The sequence below is a fragment of the Pangasianodon hypophthalmus genome, chromosome 25, assembly GCF_027358585.1.
Source record: "Pangasianodon hypophthalmus isolate fPanHyp1 chromosome 25, fPanHyp1.pri, whole genome shotgun sequence".
Lineage (NCBI taxonomy): Eukaryota > Metazoa > Chordata > Actinopteri > Siluriformes > Pangasiidae > Pangasianodon > Pangasianodon hypophthalmus.
The window spans coordinates 7,461,755-7,481,018 of record NC_069734.1 but is presented as its reverse complement, the minus strand read 5'-3'; the positions used below and the strand labels follow the sequence as shown (position 1 = coordinate 7,481,018).

The 19,264-nt window shown below is 40.9% G+C and overlaps 1 protein-coding gene across 4 annotated transcripts in view; it reads left to right on the top strand.

The window, feature by feature from the left end:
- Positions 1 to 19,264, top strand: part of uacab (uveal autoantigen with coiled-coil domains and ankyrin repeats b) — a 55,481-nt gene that overhangs the window by 33,226 nt on the left and 2,991 nt on the right. For 3 of the 4 annotated variants that reach the window (XM_026937558.3, XM_053229402.1, XM_026937559.3), the window contains exons 3-18: positions 3,497 to 3,585; positions 3,902 to 3,966; positions 6,851 to 6,908; positions 7,209 to 7,279; positions 8,188 to 8,294; positions 9,088 to 9,266; positions 10,718 to 10,755; positions 11,856 to 11,909; positions 12,025 to 12,132; positions 13,768 to 13,800; positions 13,928 to 14,014; positions 14,133 to 14,163; positions 14,292 to 14,341; positions 14,563 to 17,250; positions 17,430 to 17,582; positions 18,942 to 19,007. In XM_026937558.3, coding sequence (XP_026793359.3) covers positions 3,497 to 3,585; positions 3,902 to 3,966; positions 6,851 to 6,908; positions 7,209 to 7,279; positions 8,188 to 8,294; positions 9,088 to 9,266; positions 10,718 to 10,755; positions 11,856 to 11,909; positions 12,025 to 12,132; positions 13,768 to 13,800; positions 13,928 to 14,014; positions 14,133 to 14,163; positions 14,292 to 14,341; positions 14,563 to 17,250; positions 17,430 to 17,582; positions 18,942 to 19,007 — 3,877 coding nt within the window. The remainder of the gene's footprint in view (positions 1 to 3,496; positions 3,586 to 3,901; positions 3,967 to 6,850; positions 6,909 to 7,208; positions 7,280 to 8,187; positions 8,295 to 9,087; positions 9,267 to 10,717; positions 10,756 to 11,855; positions 11,910 to 12,024; positions 12,133 to 13,767; positions 13,801 to 13,927; positions 14,015 to 14,132; positions 14,164 to 14,291; positions 14,342 to 14,562; positions 17,251 to 17,429; positions 17,583 to 18,941; positions 19,008 to 19,264) is intronic. The other variant, XM_053229403.1, reaches the window with a different exon arrangement.

Genomic DNA, 19,264 nt, shown 5'->3' with positions numbered 1-19,264 from the left:
AAAAGAGCAAAGCCAATAAACTCTCATCCTTCCTAAAAGTTATGCTTAGAGGCTGAATCCAAACTGAGTGTGCTGCGTGTTTACGCAGCAGCATATGGGAGTAATTATAATCTATTCAAAATGACTGGTATTTACAGAATCCTCACTGGTCTGTGTTTGTGTCTAATCTGGGCCGAGGCTTTCTGTGCCCAACCAGAGGACGCAGATCTGTCTAGAGTTGTTGCTGTGGAGCAGGGCCACTCAACCAGAAACATGTATACAGCAAAGAAGTGAAGCAAAAGCCAGCAGAGACACATGGATTGTAAACGAATACTAGATGCGAAAGGAAAATACTTGTGTTTATACACTTTTAGTAAGGAGTCAGGAACTGGCTTTTTATTATGGTCAAATGCTCTTTAATACTTATTTATTCCACTGTGAATCCCACTGGCAGTAAAACTAGGATAGAGGGTTCCAGCTTTTAGCTTATTTTAATGCCAGCTTTGTTTTGCTTTGCGATCGTAACCATAAGATGTTTCCACCCCGGGCGTATTTCTATCCGTGTGTGAGATTCTTCCTGTGAGCCGGCATAGAGAAGGGGTCTGGAGTTGTAATAAGGCTCTGGAATTTCTCAGGCCTAAATCAAGTGTGTTCAGCACCACCGAGTCGCCAGGGTGGCGAGGCAGCGTAATAGAGCTGGAGGTAACAAACACTGACTGATATATGAAGCATGCTCGTCAGCAGCAACCTGCCCCATGGAGGAGCATGGAGACCTTCCCGTTACGTGGGAGGTCAAGTGCTGCGAGAGCGTGCAGGGTCACATGTTTTTGGGGCTTTTAGATGTGAAGGATTCCACTGCTCATACTGTATATAGAATGGCCACACACTGATTTTCTGTTTGTGTTGTTTCAGCTTGGCGTAAGTGTATGATGGACACAGCGGCTGTGGAGACCACAGGGAGGGTGCACTGTAGTCCAGCTGCAGTTGTGGGTCATGAATTTAGATCGGATTATACGTGCAGTGTTTTTCTTTAATAAAAATGTGTTTTGCCAGGCCCACAGGGATACCCTTAGTTGTGTGTGTGTGTGTGTGTGTGTGTGTGTGTGTGTGCGCGTGTGTATGAGAGGTGAGCTGAGGTGAGGTGCACATCTGTAGAGAAAGTGATTATCATTGCTAATCCACGATTAACCAACTGTAGCTGTAACTGTTGCTGTAGATTATTTTTGGAAACCTGGCACATGATGCTTTTTTTTTAAAAAATGTAATTGTTAGTTCAGATGGAAGTTTTATACAGACAATGTAAAGGCAACGCTACAAAAGCACGTTGAACATCAACATTACTCTGAGATATGTTGGTGAATTAGAAAGAAGAGACTCTGTGTGGCTAAAATGACACTTTAGTTGAACTTATTGACCACTAACCAAACTTCCTGGCTTCTGCTATATTGAGAAGATTTGGAGATTTCTTTTCTGTTTCTCTGAGTTTTACTCTCTGTGTGAAAGTTAATGATATAGTGTGTACTGACTGACATATCTGGGGCTGTAATGTGCATGTTCACAGGGTCATGTTCATACTTCTGGGGGGTCTCTTAAGCTCCACCATGTACACGCGCACACACACACACACACACACACACACACACACACACACACACACACACACACACACACATCATTTCAGTGTCTCTAAAAATGTCACGCATCCAGCGGAGGCATGGAAGGAGCTGGAGCCAAGCTAGAATGACATGTCTGGGTTCTGAACAGCCCTCTCTTCTCTTTGCCTGTCAACAGCGTGGCAGCTCTAACAGTGGAATAATGTACAAGTCCTGCATGCAGCAGGTCATAGTGCTTTTCCGGCCTCCCTAGCCATGGTTTACCACAATGAAGGGTTGTCTTTTTTTGAGATTTTACCAGAAAGCTGGGAGGTCTTGGAGATGGAGTGCACTTGTAGTGTTGTGTTATACTTTTTGTGTTTTTTTTTTATCATGTAAAAAAAAAAAAAAAGAAACCAAATGCAGGTGTTGTGCTGGATGTTTAAAGAAAGGCGCACTCTGTTCTTTTTGTCAGGACACGGGGCAGCTGTCTTTCTGTAGTTTGAGTGATTCAGTGCTTTGTTCGTACTGGTTTCCACAGTTATAGTTTTTGCAATAGAATATCCAAGGCATGATGACTTTTCTGAGCATTGCAGATTATGATCAGCGACCTCATCACATCAGCTGACCACATGACGGTAACGATACCCAAAAAATCATTCCTCTTCGTTATGTGACAACAATAGCCCCTGAATAACATGATGTAACCGTAAGCCAGGGAGCAGACAGCATGTCACTCGGGTTTCATGTTATGTTGGGGTGGAATCTACACTTATCTGCAGGGTTTGCATCCAGACCTGCAGGTCAAGGCTGTGGCATACCCAGAGTTCTTCTCAACACAGCTTTTAATAACAGTTCCCGAAGTCATGTGGCAGCTTGTGTGTGACTTCCCACACCTCTGAGCACTCCAACAGATATGCCCTATGTCCAGCTTGAGCCTGCTCAGCACTCTGAAGCCGGTGTTGACTGTTATGAAGGCTTAAGTATGAATAGTATGCTATAACAATGAGCTGCTGTGGACATAATTGGGATGCTTTAATAGCTTCTCAGCCTTCACATTGCTGTACATAATGTGCCATGCATTTATGCCAGGGCAATCAGAATTCTGAGTCTAAATCTGGCATAGCTTTAAAGGTGGGGTGAGCGATGTCAAATAAAAATGTGGTGTAATAATTGCCAAAGTTCTTGTTACATTACAGCAATAAAATACCTCTGAGGGAAAAAAAAACACTCCCTATAAATGGAAATTAAAAACAACTTATGCTTTTATTCCCATATATGACCACCATCAGCCAGTCAGTCAGCACAAGAAGGTTCAGATTGCCTGTCCCATCAATTTCCTCCCTCTCTTGTATAAGCATAGCATTCAGATATTCTAATCTAAGGAGGGATGGCATTTATATGGATTTGGGGAGAAAGATGAAAAAAAGTGCATATTTTTTCCCCATACAGTGTTGATGCATACGGTATGTGTTAAGAGGGTGAGGATTGAGGATTGAGTTTCCCATCATCCTCTGTGAATGCTGATGTAGCCAGTTACAGCAGGCATCAATTTTCACACTACATTGCGTACTTTATCACTCTTTCAGTCCAGCGTCTCCTGTCACCCTCTCTCATATGCTCTCTCTACCATTTCTTGCAATTGGATATTGCCGTATTGAAATTCTGTGCTTTTACCTTGATTTACCTATGGGTTCTCTCTCACTTTTTTCTCTCTTTCTCTCTGTCTTTCTTTCTCTCTCTCTATCTGTCTGTCTGTCTGTGTCTCTCTCTCTCTCTCTCTCTCTTTTTGTCTTTGACTCTCTTTCTCCCTCTCTGTCTCTTTCTCTCTATCTCTCTGCATCTCTTTCTGTCTCTGTGTGTGTCCCTCTCTCTATCCCTCTCGCTCTCTCTCTCTCTCTTTCTCTCTATCTCTATCTCTGCAGTTTTCATCTTGCTGCCACTAGAGGACATTTGGACTGCCTTAGTGTCATCCTCGGTCATGGTGTTGATGTCACAGCCAGTGATGCCACAGGTATTAAATTCTTTTTTTTGGGGCGCTATTATTAATGTGCACTTATAGTAAGCGCTTCAACAGGTAGAGAATAGGATTTATTCATAAAACTATTTAACATTACCAGTCAAATGATATGCAAGGAAATGTGCCCTGAAAGATTATGTAAATTAACTAGAAATGCAAAAACTGTGGAGATGCTTAAAAGGCACGTTCAGCACTCGTCCCTTTTTTTGTTTATCAGTTTCAATTATCTAAGATTATTTTTTAAAGAAAGTTATTGATTACCGTGTTGCGTTTTGAGTCTGAATGGCAATCAGTGTTTTTATCTTTACAGGAAAAAATGCCTTACACTTAGCAGCCCGGAATGGACAGGCGTTGTGTGTACAGAAGCTTCTACAGGTAATGTGTCTTTACTGTCACTTCTTTATCTGTACGCCAGGTTTTTGTGTAGTGAAAGAAGCTGTTTGTGTGGTTTGTCCTGTCCCGAACAGGAAAATGGTGGGAAATGGTGGCACATGTCAATCAGGGCCTCTCTGTCAGCTTCAAAAAGAATGCGTAGGTTCATTCTGTAAAATTTATTATATATTATAAAGTAACAGAACCACAAAGGACAATCTAAAGTGCATAATGGATGTCCTTTGTCATCATGTGTGCAGAGACAATCCAATTGTTGTTTTTCTAATGATGGATTTTCTGAAAGATCTATTCTCAGGCCTGTCATGTCACAATCGCACATCAGTTTAATATCCTGACATCTGATAATTACACTGCAGAGGTTTGAAGAACTGACGTGAAGAATTGATTGGTTCAGAAAGGCAAAGTGTCAGAAATAGACTTTTTCATTTCATATTGTCACCATGTAATGGCAATTTTTCTAGAGTGGGAAATTCAAGATTGAGTAACTGTCACTTTTTATCATGACCAAATCACTGTTTTTATACGCTATATTTACATCTTAAAACATTTGTTTACTTTAACAAAAGTAAAAGCTTTTATGGCTAAATTTCAAGACACAACAGTGGTTACTATTATTACTCAGTGATTAATTTATGTTTTAGCCTTGATTTGACCCCTCCAGCCCACCTTGTTGTCAGTGTGACCTTTTCTACTCATCTACCTAATGTGTATGCTAAAAGCCCTCAAGAACTCTAGGGTGTTTAGAGTGTTGACAGGGCATATCTCTAGTCTACCCTCCCCGCTGTATTCCTGTGCCGTCATCATAGAGGCCTGCGTAACCTGACCCGCTGCTTTCAGCCCACCTCCAGCAGCTCGCACTACCCAGGGTGCAGTTAACAGCTCAATCATGTGACCACGCTGCCCATTTGGGAAGCTGTTGCTGGAGAGAGAAGGAAGGAGTGAGGAAATGATTCGGATAGTATTATAGTGAGTCAGGATGTCCAAACAAGCTTAAAATTGGCCAGTAGAAAGAAAGGAACAGCGTGAGAATGAGCATGATTTGGGATTTGAGCTCTGGGACTGAATGTTCAGCTAAACAGTGCCAGTGCCATAGCAACACTTTCCTGTACTTGACCTGCAGGTGACCATTAAAGGTGGCCAAAATATTAATCATTAGGTCTGACAAAGTTATAGGCCTGCAGTGGAGTTAACATATACGGGTCAAAACTAGCCATGTAAAACCTGTGTTAAGCTCCAAAGTCATGTCTATACCTGTCAAATGTAGGTCATATTTCCAAAATAAGGCCATGTGATGAATTTTTTTAAATGATTTTCCCCTGATTTTCTCCTTCGTTTAGTCTTGGCCAATTCCCACACACCAGTTAGGTCTCCACTATAATACAACAGCTACCAATCTGGTAGGATGAAGGCTGTCAAGTTCTTCCTCCAAGACGCGTGAAAACAGCCAACCACAACTTTTTAAGCTGCTGCTCATGTTGCGTCACAGGGCAACGTAACACACTTGGAGGGAAGCGCAGTCCGCCCCCTTCCGTTTGCATGAGCTCACTGACGTCCATGATTCATGAGGAGAGAGGGAGTATGCCACCCCTCCCACCCTGAGAGCTCGGCCACTTTTACTCTCTTGGTCTCCTGGCCATGGAGAGCTGTAGCATTGCCGGGATTCGAACTCGTGATGATCTGAAGATATCGTAACCTCTTGCACCACTTGGGAGCCATGTGATGCATTTTTAACAAAATCATAGTTTTCTTAAACAATGTTCAATCAAGATCGTAAAATGACCTTGCAATATCTTATTTCTACACCATTCCACCTGGTAGCTTTAGAACACTTTAATCACAGCCCACATACATATGTAATAAACTATTTGACTTGCCAGTCCTTGATATAACTAATAAGTAATCTAAGGTATACCATCAACCCAACCCTGAACATGTACATTAAAAAAATCTACCCGTGGCAAATGTATCCCAACTCCATGGAAGTAATCTACACCTGGCAACCCTGTATGCAGCATGCCTTATTTATATGGTGGCCATTAAATGCAAAATACTTTAACAAATAAAGAATGTAACAGCAAAAACAAAACAGCAAAGCCAAAAACACCACAACAAAGGTGAAAACGCAACAGCAAAATCGCTGATTGGCTACAGCATGCGTCAGTCTGAGAGACCACAGAAAACCGAGAGCTGGAGAATGTTTACAGTAAGAGGAAATATGAGCCTAAATGAATCTACTGATGCTTTTTTCATGCCTATTTTTATCAGTAGCATTCATATGGTGTTGTTTTAGATATGCTGTCAACTTTGCATGGCATTAATACGAGTATGCAAATACTGAAAACCTGCCTAAAGGAATGCTAAAGAACTACTCCTCACTATAATAACACAAATAACTTCAAAATTAAAACTGTTTCATCTGGGATAACTAGATAAAGTGGCAAAGCCTGAAAAAGTGCAATTCTGTTAAGTTGTGAGTCACACTGTGTCCAATCAGCAACGTACAAGTGATGTTCAGTAAGGACCTACCTCTTCCATCTTGTGTTAATGCTGAAATGCTTTTGATTTTGCTGTTATGTTTTCACATTTGCTTTTGGGATTTCTGTTTTGCTGTTGCGGTTTTGGTTTGTTAATGACAAAAATATTGCACACAAAAAAGTATGTGCAGTTATTTAACTTTTTTTAATGGATCTTTATAATGATAGTACAGACAATGATAGAAGGCAAATTAGAGACATCCTGGATGATCTTCACAAAAGTAATCACTTTTTTGTTTTGTGTGTGCGTGTGCATTGCATTGTATGTATTGTATGTATGTCAATGGGAATGCTGTACAAAGCCTGTAAAATCAATGTGTTTTGTGTTGCAGCATAACTGTCCTGTTGGAAACGTGGACCTGCAGGGAAGAACAGCCCTGCATGATGCTGGTGAATAACATTTAATGTTTTTTGTTCCTCAGAGATCTTTTGTCTTGCTGACCTTTTCCTCTCTCTCACAGTGTTGTGGTGGACATAGTGACATTCTGCAGTGCCAAAGCGAACTCAGAGTAATGAAAAGCTCATAGGATAGCAGAACAAGTTAAACCTACAGTTCATACTTTATCACCTTGTAATGAATTAGAGTGTTAGGAAGATTGTGCAGGATATGATCAGGGTGTATGGATGACAGCTCCAGTTTTTATTTATTTTGCGTCCATCCATCATGTCTCTGTCATTTCCTATCTGCAGTCATGGCCGGCTGCACCTCCAGTGTTAAGCTGTTGTGTGACAGTGGGGCTTCAGTCAACGCTAGTGACTTTGTAAGTATCAAATTGTGTCAATTTTTCCCCTTTACTCTACATATAGTTGAGCCAAGACAGCTCTGTTTGCTTAGAGGGTAATGTAGCTAACCAGTACATAAGTATACATAAGTCTTACCATTATGCTTCATGTTGTTGTTTACATTTATATTATTTGGCAGACATCCTTATCTACACATCTTTATAAACACATCAGGCAAGCAAAAGAATACTATCAAGCAAAAACCCTGTAAGAGATTTTGTGAAATAGCTTGGGTACTTTGTATTTTTAATTTAAGTTCAAAGTGGAACCATTAAAATGAAGTGAAGTGACGTGTGGCCAAGTATGGTGACCCATACTCGGAATTTGTGCTCTGCATTTCAAATACAGCTGTGCCTTTAATCTTTGGGAAGTAGGGCAGAAAAGGCTGAATTTTACCAAACTCCACTAAGAAAAAAAGCTACCAGTTGTCAAACATGGCTAGGTTTGAGTGCATGGTGCTCTGAGATGAACAGATTTCTTTAAAATTGAAGTCGGCTACTGAATCCTCATGGCAACTTGGCCACACTAGGCTGAGTGCTAGGACTGAGCATGGGAAATGTACATGATGGTGTTTGAGTGCTTGTGATGTGGTTTTATTATATTGTTGATTCTGTTTAAAGGCTTTTCTGCACTACAGGTATAATGTTACAGCTGTGGCTTTATGTAGAATGTGCTTAGTAATTGTTCATTCATTTCATTAATTGTAATGAAAAGTGCATTGATTCTTGAATAAAGTGAAAAGCTGAAGATTTGCAGAGCCTATATTACTTCTGTGTGATGACTTTTCCAGAGGCTCAGTTTGTAATTCAGATTATAGTTACTCTTGAGGCTGAAAAGTGCTGTTGATGAATGACTTTCTGTGCCATTTTTATCTTTTTGTTTGTAGGACGGGAGAACTCCACTGGTGCTGGCCACTCAGATGTGTCATCCCCGTATCTGTCAGCTCCTGCTGGACCGAGGAGCTGACATCCGAGTGCGCGACAAGCAGAACAAGTAAAGAAATCTTATCATCATGTCCTCACTTAGGCCTGTGTTCAGGATTCAATAGAGATGCAAGAAAAGTTATTCATATACATGTGCTATTCCTATTCATGTACTCATTTATGATTGCTTAACTTAATGGAGTGCTTAACTTCAACTTAACTTTATCTTGAATTCTTAACTTCTGGATTGTAAAATTACTTCTGTGCAGTTCCGACCTCCCAGGATGCTGGGTTTTTCTTGTAGTGCTCTCGGAAATGAGTTTTTCAATTGCTTTAAAACAAGCACTTGTTTTTAAAACTAAAAAAAAAAAAATTAAATCTAGACTCAAAAGGCAGATCACAGTTAATGGGTGAAATATGTGTAAATTAAGACAAATAATTAATTTATTAAAGAAAACAATTAAGAAAAATAGATTAAGATTAATTAACATAATAGCCCAGTATAATGACAGAATGTTGAAGATGATTGCCTTAAGTAGTCTTAGTCCTTTAATTTTCTTTTTCTGTCAATTATAAAGATAAATTTACTTCTTTCTAGATGCTAAAAATTAGCAAAATAATCTGCAAACAGAACAAGACTAAGCTTAAAATGAGAAAAGAATCTCTAGAAATGGGTTTAATAATCATAACATTTGGTTTATTGTACTCTTACAGTAGGATATACCAGATAAATTTGACTATCATCAAGCTATTTCCACTTGCTAAGATGTCATTCTTTGCAGTGCTGAGCACTGTTTAAGTGTGTAGTTAATGCTGAGTTCAGAATACTGATGTGTTAATACAAATGCAATGTGCTCTTGTAGAACCGCCTTGATCCTGGGATGTGAATTTGCCTGTAAGGACGCTGTAGAGGTTTTGTTGAAGAGCGGAGCTGATATCACTGCTGTGGACAGCTCCGGCCATGACAGCTATCACTATGCCCGACTCAGCAAAAACCCAGAGCTCATCAGCCTTATCAAGAGCTATCTGGATAATATGAAAGGTAAAATCACCTCATAGAGCACTGGTCTAAAATCACCTCATAGAGCACTGGTTAATTTGTGAACAGCAAGCAGAAGCTTTGAAAAGCAACAGCTCAGAACTGCAGGATTTTGTAGTATTCTAGGATCCACATCTGCAAGCATTCTTTCATTAGTATATAAGTGATTGAATGGCAAGGAAAGATGTCTTCAAATTGCACTTTTTTCTACAGCGTGCTAATGGTACACCTGAAGATCATCTTACTGAGGTGCCAACATTTATGCTTTAGATATAGCATTTGACCTCTTGCTACGGTGGTACAGGAGACACCTGAAAACTAAACTTCAGCTTTTTCAGATAAAACAGCTGTCAGACCAACCAAGTAAAACCAAGTAATGAGTGAAATCACTACTACTACTACTACTAATAATAATAATAAAGGAAATAATGATAATAGTTCAAAAAATAACTAATAAAAAGCCACAGGGTGAAAGGACAAGGTACATGAAAGACTCGCATTTGCTTCTGGTAGCTTACTTTCATTTTGCACCGATTTGATGAAGGTGACCTGTGAATTCACAAGCCCCTGTCTTGTGAGCCAGTAGAAAACACTAGGCAGTGGCTGTGGTATGTTTTGGTTTGGTTTTATACTGTCTCTTGGTACACTGTCTTGTCTTTGCCTGCTAGATTTTACTTGTCAGCAATGTTGGCACCTCTGGTTTTACATTAATCTGATTTACAAAATGTTTTTCTTGAAAAGTAATAGAAATTTGTCCTTGCTGCAGTACAAAACAGAGACGTAGGAGGGCAAAGTTGCTGATGTGTAAAAATGGGGAAAATTATATGTATGTGCGAGTGTGTGCGAGTGTGTGCGAGTGTGTGCGAGTGTGTGCGAGTGTGTGCGAGTGTGTGCGAGTGTGTGCGAGTGTGTGCGAGTGTGTGCGAGTGTGTGCGAGTGTGTGCGAGTGTGTGCGAGTGTGTGTGTATCTTGGTCAGTGTAGCATTACAGTGCCCTGATAGGAGTAATAGAAATGACAGTATTAAGAGCTGAAATGAAGGGTGGAGTAAGGAAAAAAAGTAAGGCTTTTAAAAAGAGGACTGTGGATGGAAGAAGGAGGGAAAGTAAATGAGGATGTGGTGTGGTGTTGTGTAGTGTTAGTGAAACAGCAGGGACTCTTCTAGGAAAGTGAGTTGTACAGCCAGGTGTGCACAGCATGGAGCAGATACATTATGGTTTTGGGTGTGGGTGTGTGTGGGTGTGTGTATGTGTTTGTTACGTTGCTTATGTAAGTCAGTTTTTTTTAAAAATCTCTTTAGAAAAGGTCCTCATTATGACTGTGTAGATAATCACAGATCACAGATTTTCTTTGCGAACTCTTGTCTGAATTGAGCTCTGATGAATGTAATCTGTCATTTTGTACAGCGTGAGCTATGAAGCTAATATTTTAACACTTCCTTAATCTGTATTCACAGCAAAAGAAGCTAGCAGGGTGGAACTGAAGAAGAGACAGGTACTGCAGTATTGTCTGATGTACACTACACACTGGTGTTTCATTTATCACAAAACAATATCACTGATAAGGTGGAGATGAAATCATTATTCACATTTTTATTGATTATTTAGATGGTTTTGTACTCTGAGCTGATTACTGTGGATTTAAAAGGTGTGATAAATGAGGAAGTCAGAACAGGAAGAAAATATGTGCCACCAACATTGAGCCAATCAGGACAGGTCATAAAGCAGCCATTCTATAGCTTCTAACCTGCATTTATTTGAATCAGTTAACTTTAGCAAACTTCTGCCAAAACTACTGAGTGTACTTTTAATAAGAGGGACGTGAGGAAAGCAGGTCTATTTATTGTAGTCAGTGTTTATCCATTCACATGTTTATGCACTTTTTTTTCCCCAGTTTTTAACACAGTGTTGAGACTAGTTTATAAATTATCTCTCACAGTTCTTATAGTTTATATTTGATTTATTATTATTCTTCAGATTATCATTCGCTAGCACACGGTGGGCTCGTCGCCGCGGTCCGGGTTCGATTCCCGGTCAGGGAACAGACCCCAGGCTTTGGAGGGTTGCACTAGCCAGTGCTCTCTCAGTGCCAGTCCCAAGCCCAGAAACAGGGAGGGTTGTGTCAGGAAGGGCATCCGGCGTAAAACTTGTGCCGGAATTAAAATGTGTGTACGGGTGATCTGCTGTGGCGACCCTGAACGGGAGCAGCTGCAAAAGGGGGAAAAAAATAGTCGCAAATCCTGAGCTGGGAGCTTTGTTTTGATGTTTTGTTTTAATTGTAAAGCTTAGATTAGATCTAAAGCCTGGAGTGATGGAGTTGTGCAACAAAACAACCTTAACTGATACTGGAATAAGCACGGCGGTGTTGACTGGTGGTCTGTTGTATAGCTTGACTTTACTGCCACCTGCTGTTGGAGACAGGAAGTGCAGTGTGTTAGGACTTTAATAACTCACCATCGGTTATGATATTATAAAGCAGTTAGGACAGCAGTGTTTATTTTTTAGCCTCAGGAGATGTATGTTTCAGTATGATCAGTGTTGGTAGTGGTTTCCACCTAGCTCAGCTGAGTTTCTCTTCCTCTCTTGTGTCTACAGCTGTCTGTGGATGTGACCCCTGAGACATCACCTAACAGGGATCAGATTATTCATGTAAGAGGAACTGACTGCATTTATCTGTGGAGTTAAAGCTTTTGGTTTGCAGTATTCCGTCAGAAATATTTATCCAGTAGGCTACATTTTCTGTGCTTTTGTGTTTATTTTTCAGGATCTTGAGAAGCAGAATGAGAGCCAGCAGGAGACTCTGAGGAAGTATCATCAGGAACAGAGGGCTCTACTGGACAAAGTCAGTATGCTGCAACAGCAGCTCAGTCAGGTATATACACACACACACACACACACACACAAACCTGCAGAGGTGTTTAGCTGTAGTATTTTCAAGTTCTGTCCCTGTGCAATGCCGATACAAGAGACACCTGAAAACACTTTTCTGCTTTTTCAGCTAAAACAGTGGTTAGACCAAACCCAAATAAAATTTGCCTGGTGGAACAGGCAATTTACTGAAGATAAAAATTAAGACACGGGCTGTAAAATACACACATTTGCTTTTAGTGGCAGTTACTTTTACTTAGCATGAGATTTATCTGGGTGAACTTTGACCTGTGAATCCATGAACCTCATTTTTGTGAACTAGTATAAAACAAGGACAGAACGCTGTGGTCTCTTTGGTCAGTAAAAGTGCAGGCTAGAATGTATTCTGGCCTTTTTCAGTGATTCAAATTGTTTGGCTCAGTTCACCAATAAGTTTTCGAACACTCGTGCACTGTTTGGACAGACAAAGAAAAAAAAGTTATTTGATTTAATTAAAGAAGGTAACACGAAACGTCATTGACCCTGACTGGGATAAAGCACTTAGTGAAGATAAATGAATTCATGCTAATGGAAAGCTCTGATGTTGAAAAGAGGTTTCACTGGAAGCTTTTTGATTAAATTACACCGCAAGAATAATACGTTGCCTTCAAAAAAAAAAAAAGAAAGAAAGAAAAAAAAAGTACATATGAGTAGGCTCCCAGCGTTTACTGAAAAGCATCATCTAAAACAGCTGACTCATTTGCAAATAGCACATCACTAATAGAGCATGCTATTTATCATGAATCCTGGTAGCATACGTCCACCGACATATGCCAGGTTTTTTTTTTTGTGATTAAAATTCTCTCTGCCTTCTAGGATTTTCTTGTTAGCATTCCTGAGCCTATGTATGTTTTAACAAATTTGATCATGCTTTATAATGTCCGTATGCGCCTTATCTTTGCTTATACCGCAGTGCACTTGAATTCTTGAATCTGATTGGTCAGGAGGTGTGGATTAATTTTATGTAACTGCATGTTTCTGGCAGTAGTTCTGGCTTTAATATAAGTTTATATTAGTAGTTTGTATAGTAATCGCTCATACACAGGGCCAGTATGGCAGACAGTCTACATTATCTAAGCCTAAAAATAAACAGATTTTTATAAAAAAAAACGTTGTTTAACAAAGAAAAACGTATCATTGATGTGGTGAAGAGTTCTGTTAGTAGATGCTTGTTTAACATTTACGGAAGGAATCTCGGGTGTCCGTGCTTTCTGACAGTCAGTAAGTTTCCCAACACGGCATAAAAAGAGAAGTTGGTGAGGGAGCAACTGCTTATAACTGCTATGACGTAAGCAATGGCAGGAACGAACTTTTCTCGTGGACGTACCAAAATATTAAATGTAACTATAAACAGTTAAAAATTGAGATGCTTTGTTCCTTAATAAAATAAAAAAAATTATAAACATTGGAAAAATCACTGCGGTAAAAGCTTCGCATTGGGCAAGCTCACTGTGAATTATTTTTGTATAACTGCACGGTCTGTCTTGTGTTATTCCCTACATGAACTTTTCTCAATGCATCCATCGGAAATTGATCTGTAATCTAATGTGCACTGCTGTAATTACAGCTCGTGATTCATTTCATTTTATCCCCATTACAGGAGAAGTCGATGGTGGAGGACATTCACAAAGAGGTAATGTACATTTCTTCAGTGATTTTCTACAGCTCTTTTAACAGCACGTCTCCCGACCACCTTTTTAATGCTTTAACATGAAAGATGACTGACTTCCTCTCACTTTCTGTCCTGTTGCTGTAATCAGAGGGAGCAACTGAAGCGCATGCTGTCTGCCAGAGAGAAAGAGACTACAGCTACAGAGACTGTGAAGGTTCAGCTCCGGAGCCATCTGGTGAGTGTCTAGACAGGGCAAATAATAATGAAACACCATGCAGCATCATGGGGCCTGTGTTCTAACCACATTGACAAGATGACTCTAATTAATACATTTGCATGATTTTATTTTGCAGGGAGATTACTCAGGCCAGTCTGTGATTAAAGGTGAGTTAGTAATGCGACTTAAAGGCCTAGGCTTCCTGCTAAGTTTGAGAAATATCTGGAATGCATTCATATGAACTAATCTGACTCTCTAAATGAGATTTGGTGTGGAAATTTTTTTTTCTGTGCAGGGAAAGATACTATTCTTGTCAGACAAGCTCAGAGTCTGGATTCAGCTCAGGTAAAATATTCTTTTCCCCCTGATTTGTGGTGTTGTTTATTGCACATTTTCTAATTCCCATTATTTTTCATTGCAGTTTTTTTATGTAAGCAGATACTTATTAATATTAAGAGAAAACTTCTCTATTGGTGTAATAAAGCATGAATATGTATTTAGATTATGGAGGACACATCCTGCTGAGCTGCTGGATTAATTTTGACATCTGCACTTTCTGATTGCAGGTTTTGCAGCCTTCTGTTCCATCTCGCTCTGTATCCCGACCCTTAGAGCTCTCTCACCCAGTGATTGCAGCCCCTAATGAGGTGGAGACGTTACGTCAGGAGCTAAGGTCCACCCGTAAGCAGCAGGAGGCTGCACAGGAAGAAGTAGGACGCCTCCAGGTGGCACTTGCACGAAAGACCAAGGAGTGTGAAGAACTGGTTCAGAGTCGAGACGCCACCAAACGAGAAGCAGATCAGCAGATTCAGGAGCTAGAGGGGGCATTGGGAGACGTCCAAAAGAGGATGCTGGACTCCGAAGCTAAGGTCAAGCAGCTGCAGGCACATGTGATCACAGTAAAGGAGCATCTTGGCAACCAAATGTTAGACGACCTCAAAGCTCAGCTCAATGAGGTGAAGGTTAAATATGAAGGTGCGTCAGCTGAAGTCGGCCGGGTCAGGAATCATTTGAAGCAGAGTGAGAAAGCTCTGGAGGAATATAAAAAGAGTGAAGCTCTCTTGGCTGAAGAGGTCGAGAAGCTGACAGCTGAGCTTAATGCAATGAAAGAAGAGCGTGATGAGATGGCTGAGACTCTCGTAGAAATGGAGGCTCGTGTTAAAGAAACAGAGAAACGCCTGGTCACCATGGTGCCTGGAGAGAAGTTCGACAACATGAAGAACCTTCTGACTAATGCGGTGGATGAAAAGGAGAGGCAGCTGGTGGAGCTGCGGGAGGATTACGATCGTGTTCTAGAGGAGGTGGCTGAGCTCCACAGGGAGGTGGACCACAGGGACACTATCCCCCTTCAGGAGCATGAGAGACTCAGAGTCACTCTTGAGGAACAGAGTGATATCCTGAAGAAAAAACTGGCAGATGTCACTTCTAAATGTCAGTCGCTGATCTGCGAGGTTGAGGATGGTGAAGATGAGAGGGAGCTGCTTAGAGAAGAGCTGCACGAGCTCAGCAAGAACCTCCAGACACAGTTTGTTCCTGTTGAGACTCATGAGGGATTGAAGAACGCTCTGAATCTTGCTATGGAGGAGCTTAAGGACCAGCTTGATGAGACAAATGAGAGGAGAAATCATGCTGAGGAGCAGTTGAGGAGGCTCCAGGAGGAGAAGGCCTCTCTGGCTGAAAACATGAGCAGCCTGAAGAGCACTCACATACCCAACGAAAGGTATGAAAGTGAGGTTGCTGCACTTTTGGCCCATAAAGCAGGGATGGAAAAGGATCTAGAGAATCTCCAGAGGAAGTACAAAGATAAAGAGAAGGAACTTGAGGTTATGGCAACTGAGAACATTGCACTGAAACAGAACTTAGAGGGAGAGTTTGTTAAAAGAGAAATGTATGAGAAAGTGCAGAAAGAGTTACATGAAGCTTTGGAGAAAGCTAAGGCTGAAATTCACAAATTAGAGGAAGATGGAAAAGTTAAAGAGGATGAGTTGAAGAAGGTGAAAGAGGGAAGCGCTATGTTAAAAGAAAATCTACAGGAGAAATTAGAAAAGGACTATATCAGCATTGTTGACCATGAGGCAATAAAAAGCCAGCTAAACAGTGCTTTAGCTGAAGCAGAAGGAAGTGCCAAAGAGGCCTTTTCCAAATATGAGTCTATTCAAGAAGGTACTTTAAAACTTCACAAAGAAATTGAAGCCCAGAAGAAAGAGCTGGACACTATTCATGAAGCCATTCAATCTAAATTTGTGCCAGTGAGTGTTCTGGAGGAAAAAGAAAAGGCCTTCAATGCCACTGTGAAGGATCTAAGAGAGGAGCTAGCAAAAATGGAGGAGAAATACAAAAGTGCAAAGACTGATGTGGAACTTGAGAGACAAGACAAAGAGACTGTGAAATTAGAGATGGAATCTGTGCAGAAGAGACTGGAGGCTAACCTGTTCTCCAGTGAAAAATACAGAGAAATAGAAGATGACTATAAAGGCCAGATGGAGAACTTGAGTCTAAAGTTAGTGGAACTGGAACAGCAGTACATGGAGGTAACTGTTCAGAGAGCTGAACTGGAGGAACAGAACTCGCTCTGCAATACTGAAATGAAGAACCTCCAACAGCGTCTAGAAAATGAGTATGTTCATCTTGAGCAGTTTGAGGCCATGAGGTGCTCGCTGACCTGCAGTTTGCAGGAGGCACAGGCCGAGTGCAAGAGCCTCAATGAGGCCTACGATTTGGAGGTCCACCGCATCCAAGACCTGGAGAAAGAGCTGCAGAGCCACAGAACTGATGCTGATCTACTGGTTCAACACAGCCATGCCAGAGAGGCCCTGGAGCAAGAAGTGGCCAAGCTCCGTTTGGCCCTGAGGGAAGAAGAGGAGACCAGTGCCCAGAGGGCTGAGGACGTAGCCACTCTGCAGACAGAGCTCCTTAGGGCAACACATGCCTTGGATGATCTTCGCAGCCATGAAGGTCAGTTGTGTGAGCTCAAAGCTGAGAAGCAGAGGCTGGAAGAGGAGGTAGGGGAGCTCAGTGATCGGCTCTTGGGTTTAGAAGAGCAGTGCGAGGAACTATACCAGGAAGCAGCCCAGGCCAAAGAAGGCGAGAATAGAGCAAGGATGGAGACGGAGGCCCTGCAGACCAAGAGCACCTCAATTGAGAAAGAGATCCAAGATCTGAAAGAGAGATACGATGACTCGTTGAGCACCATCGGTGACCTCCAGAAAAGGATCCAGACTTCCTCAGAACAGACTGAGGCCAAAGACAAAAGGGTGAAGATTATAATGTTCTTTTTGAATTGTCATGTAAACATTTGGACTAATACATGTCTGGATTCTTGCAGAACATTATCTGGTGTATGTAACAGAATGTCTTACCAATGAACATGCTCTTGAAACCTTTGTTTGTCAGCTAATTATATGTTTTAAGTTAGTGAATCTGTGTGTTTCAGATTACAGAGCTGCTGGCAGATGTAGAGAGGTTGAAACAGGCTCTCAATGGCCTGTCCCAGCTGGCTTACACTGGCAACACTCCCAACAAGAGACATGCTCAACACATTGACACACTCCAGGCGCAGGTCAAGAGCCTCCAGCAGCAGCTGGCTGTAAGTAGCACTTTCAGCTAAACGCTTCCAGTGCATCTACAAACATGGGGCACATTACAGTAGGATTCAGTAATTAAACATGATTTAGTTTGGCATAAAACGATAGTATTTAGTTACAGTGGAAATAAATATGCCAGTCAATACTGATTAGACTAAATTGGCCCAACCAAGCAACAATTGTAGAACAGTGGAACATGCAAAGCATCAGAGATGTGTTACTGTTTTCCTTCACCGTTATCTAAATAAACCTCTATTTTTGCCTGTTATGGGTCTACATTTTCCACTACCTGGTGTCTCTGTTGTCCAATTGACAAACTTCTTGTGGGTAATGTCTTCTGTGTTGTGTATAAAATAGTGTTATATGTCCTGTACACTGCAGCATGGTATACTATATGGTATACTATATACAACTCCTTGTATTAGCATTTAGTATATTATGTAATCTGGCTAGCAGGCAATCCCCAAAATGTGACACAAAATGTGTTAAAAATTTTGTCAAACATGACACAAGGAGGTGGTGATGAAAGGTTTTAAAGACTTTGAAACATGGGTGCAAAGTAATTACCATGAATATAGTACTCGAGCATGAATAGCTCATTTTCTGTTCTGTATTAAACTGTCACAGTCACTAAAGACCATTCTGTTTTTTCAAGAACAACTGAGGAAAATATCGATAGTGCACCTGTAGCAGTGTACCCTGTTTCTCAGTCAATTCCAGAAACTTTTCTGCTTATAAACAGTAATCAGTTCATGAATAAGTATACAAAAATTAACCATAAATTCACACAGTCAGGGAGAAAATATGCCTTTTTTTCGGCCAGCCCACTTGGTGCTCCGGCAAAAATAAAATGTTAATGAAATTCTCATATTTATGACCAAATCCATGTTTTATTATGTGCCTGAATGAGTCACTGGGGTGAAACTGGGCCAGAGAGGGACTGCCCGAATCTCAGGAGAAATTGGATTACACAAAAAAAACCTCACTGAAGCTGTTTCCCAACTTTATTACTTTTGGTTTTGTATTTTATTGAGTTTGATCCATTTGATCCACACAACATTCTTTTTCATAAAAGTGGATGTTCTGTGGATGGATTTAACTGTGGTTTAGATTCACTGTGGCTAGTGAGACTGAGTGAGAGAGAACACGTAAGTGAGGCCTTCTGCCACTCTGAGCTCATAAGACATGAGGCTAATAGAGTTACAATAACACAAACTCTGACTGTCTGACTCACTCTCGCAGTCGCACACTCGCTGGGAAAATTGCAACCACTATTTACGGTTGAGACACATTCACAAGAGACATCTGTTCCTCCTTACTCACAACCTCCCTGCTGATCTGTTCTTTCTTCGCTGTCACAGGATGCTGAGAGGCAACACAGAGAGGTGGTTTCAATTTATCGAACTCATCTTCTCAGTGCTGCACAGGTACGTCTCTCTCCACATAGGGGAAATCTGTCTAATCTGTCTCGGGTTATTTGTAAGGTGGTGTGGAGAAACCCATTGGATAATGCTGTGGCTGGAAAACAAGAAAACAGCCAAAAATGATGAAAAATCTGGTTTAAATATAGTTTTACATCTCTACTTTAAGGCCTTCTGCAAAGATCATGGTGGTTAAAGAGCTGGTAAACAAATGTGGTGGTATAAAACAGCCAGATGTCTTTGATTTAAAAAAAAAAAAAAAA